The sequence below is a fragment of the Cyprinodon variegatus genome, unplaced genomic scaffold (genome assembly GCF_000732505.1).
Source record: "Cyprinodon variegatus isolate N-32 unplaced genomic scaffold, C_variegatus-1.0 Scaffold142, whole genome shotgun sequence".
In the NCBI taxonomy this organism is placed as follows: Eukaryota; Metazoa; Chordata; class Actinopteri; order Cyprinodontiformes; family Cyprinodontidae; genus Cyprinodon; species Cyprinodon variegatus.
In genome coordinates this window covers 1007391-1009927 of record NW_015150595.1, presented here as the reverse complement: position 1 = coordinate 1009927, position 2537 = coordinate 1007391, and the positions used below count along the sequence as shown (strand labels likewise).

The following is a 2537-nucleotide window of genomic DNA, read 5'->3' as shown; positions in this document are numbered from 1 at the left end:
AAGGTTCATCACACTAAGCAGAATGATCCCTGGAAAACATCTGGCACGGTGGGGAAGCTAGTATTTTTATGAATGTGTGAAATTTCATGATTATGGAGGCTGACTATAACGAGACGATGCAGTCTGCTCATGCACTCTATGTTATTTGAGAACTGAGCCAGATCCCAACCCTACTAATGAACTAGTAGCATGTTAGAGCGGTTCAGGACGTCTGGCTCGGTTCGGTTCAGTTATGCGTACCATTTTACACTCAACAGTTATCTCGGTTACCGTGCTCAGACCAATGTCGTCATGGTTTCAGAGGAGTAGTGTAAATGGTGCTAAACACATAGGTTTTTTACCTTTGCGATGTCCAGGTGTTGCTCGTGACACTGGACAGCATTGGTGAAGTCTCCCAGCGCTGTGTAAACAGCACCCATGTCGCCCAGCTGGCGCGCCTCAGATAGCTGGCACTGGGTCTGCCGGGCCAGCAGGACACACTGTTTGTGGCTGGCCAGTGCGTTGGGGTAGTCGCCTATGGCTGTGTAAACATGGCCCAGGCTGCTGAGCGCTCCTGAGGCGGCCTGTAATCACACACAGTATGATCGATGAGAACTCATAAACAACTAAGCAGGCAACTTTTTTTTTACTGTTCTACTAAAAACAAAAAAAGAAACCAAAAAAACGTGTGGTTATTAGTGCTTACTAATACAATGCGTTATTGTAAGTCCAAATGCTGCAACAAAGTCCAACAAAGATTACAAGGTAAACAGTTAAAATAATAGATGAACGCTACTGTAAATAAGATGTATTCAATTCAGTTCAATTCAAAAACATGACTGACCTGCAGGAAAAAAACAAACAAAAAAAACTACAACTTAAAATGATGAATGCCTTGATAGATTGGAGTCAAATCCAACAAACTGCAAATCAAATAATCGATTTTTCTATTCATTTTTTGGGGGGTGATCATTATTTGACATTACAGAAATTGATCACCGCCATATACGGTCATATGAAAAAGTATGGGCACCTCAATCTTCATTATTTTTATTTCTAAATATTTGGGTGTTTGCAACAGCTATTTCAGTTTGATATATATAATAACTAATGGACACAGAAATATTTCAGTATTGCATATTTTCTGTTTGTCCAATAAACCTCAATTCAATACTGAAATATTACTGTGTCCAACAGTTATTATATACATCAAACTAAAATAAATGTTGCAAACACCTAAATATTTAGAAATAAAAATAATGAAGATTAAAAGGGATGCCCAAACTTTTTCGTATGACTGTAACAGCTCTAGTCGACACGATGATGTGTCCTAAATACTTAAAAATGTAGCGCAGATTGTTTAAGTAACTATAAACCGTGATAACAGTTTATTCTAGGCAATTTTAAACAAAGTGCTGATGCAAAGAATGAAGTAATAATGTCTTTAAACCAGTTTTAAAGGTGTGTTTTTGTCATTGTTATTAGTACATAAAGTCCTGGAACAATAGATGTCTTCTTCTTTTGCTTTCTTGTCACACAGAATAAATAAAACCCATACACCATCAAACAATTTAAATTATTACAAAGTCAAAAAGATCAACAGGATAAATTCAATAAGTAGTTAATATAATGATGATTTTGGTTATCAACACACAAAACCTATTTAAGCCAATTTGGCCATAGGAACAAGAGTAAGTACCGCCTAATAAACTGCTGAATCACCGTGGCAACAAGAACTGCCATCAAGTGAGTGATTCAGTTTATAGGTGTGTGTGTGTGTGTGTGGATGCACGCACTTATTCTGTCATGCAGTAGAGGCGGTGCATGCTTTTAGTAGCATTTAAGGGGTCTTAAATGTTTAGGGCAGCTGCTTAGAACCCTACCATCTCCTAGTCCTTCTGTATAAAAATGCTCTTTAGAGTCTGTATTCATGAATTTAATTCTCTACTGTGTCCATCCTTCAACCAGAGTATACCAGAGGGCCCATTTGGCCTCCAAGAACAATTGTTTGTTTGGGTTTTTAGAGTTTTGCTGATATAGACCAACATAACCTACATACAACGGCTAAATTACTCTTTTGTGTTCTAAATGTTGAGCCTTTAGCTTCTCCATTTTGATTAATCAATAAAAAAATATTATATTTCTAATTAATATTATTTTTTTTGTTACATTTTATTTTTAGTTTTTGAACAAGGGCCAAAACAAACAGGTGGGGGCTAGATCACAGTATATAGATCAGTATGTGAGTCACAAGAATAAAGATAAATATCCCATATAGACCAAAACCCAGGAGCAAGGTATACAACTAACGGTCAGGAGAGGCAGCCATATTTTCCAATTCACACAAGTAATTTGTTATCAGTTTGAGTAACTGTTGAGTAACTGTTCCAGATTTTTCCAATTTTTCCCAGAGTCTCTCTCCTTTCTCCTTCTGGAGGCACAATTACTATTAATATTTGATAATTAATTTAAAATGAAAATACAGAATTTCTCTATCTTCAGAATAGTTTTTTCTAATTCCACCATTTTCTATCCATTTTGTAAATATTAAATAAGAT

General features: G+C 36.2%; 1 protein-coding gene across 3 annotated transcripts in view; it reads right to left on the bottom strand.

Annotated features, from left to right (window-relative positions):
• The window catches only part of LOC107086081 (tetratricopeptide repeat protein 28-like), a 187505-nt gene that overhangs the window by 56466 nt on the left and 128502 nt on the right, over positions 1-2537 (bottom strand). For all 3 annotated transcript variants that reach the window (XM_015376830.1, XM_015376831.1, XM_015376832.1), the window contains one exon: positions 342-563. In XM_015376830.1, the coding sequence (XP_015232316.1) occupies positions 342-563 (222 nt within the window). The remainder of the gene's footprint in view (positions 1-341; positions 564-2537) is intronic.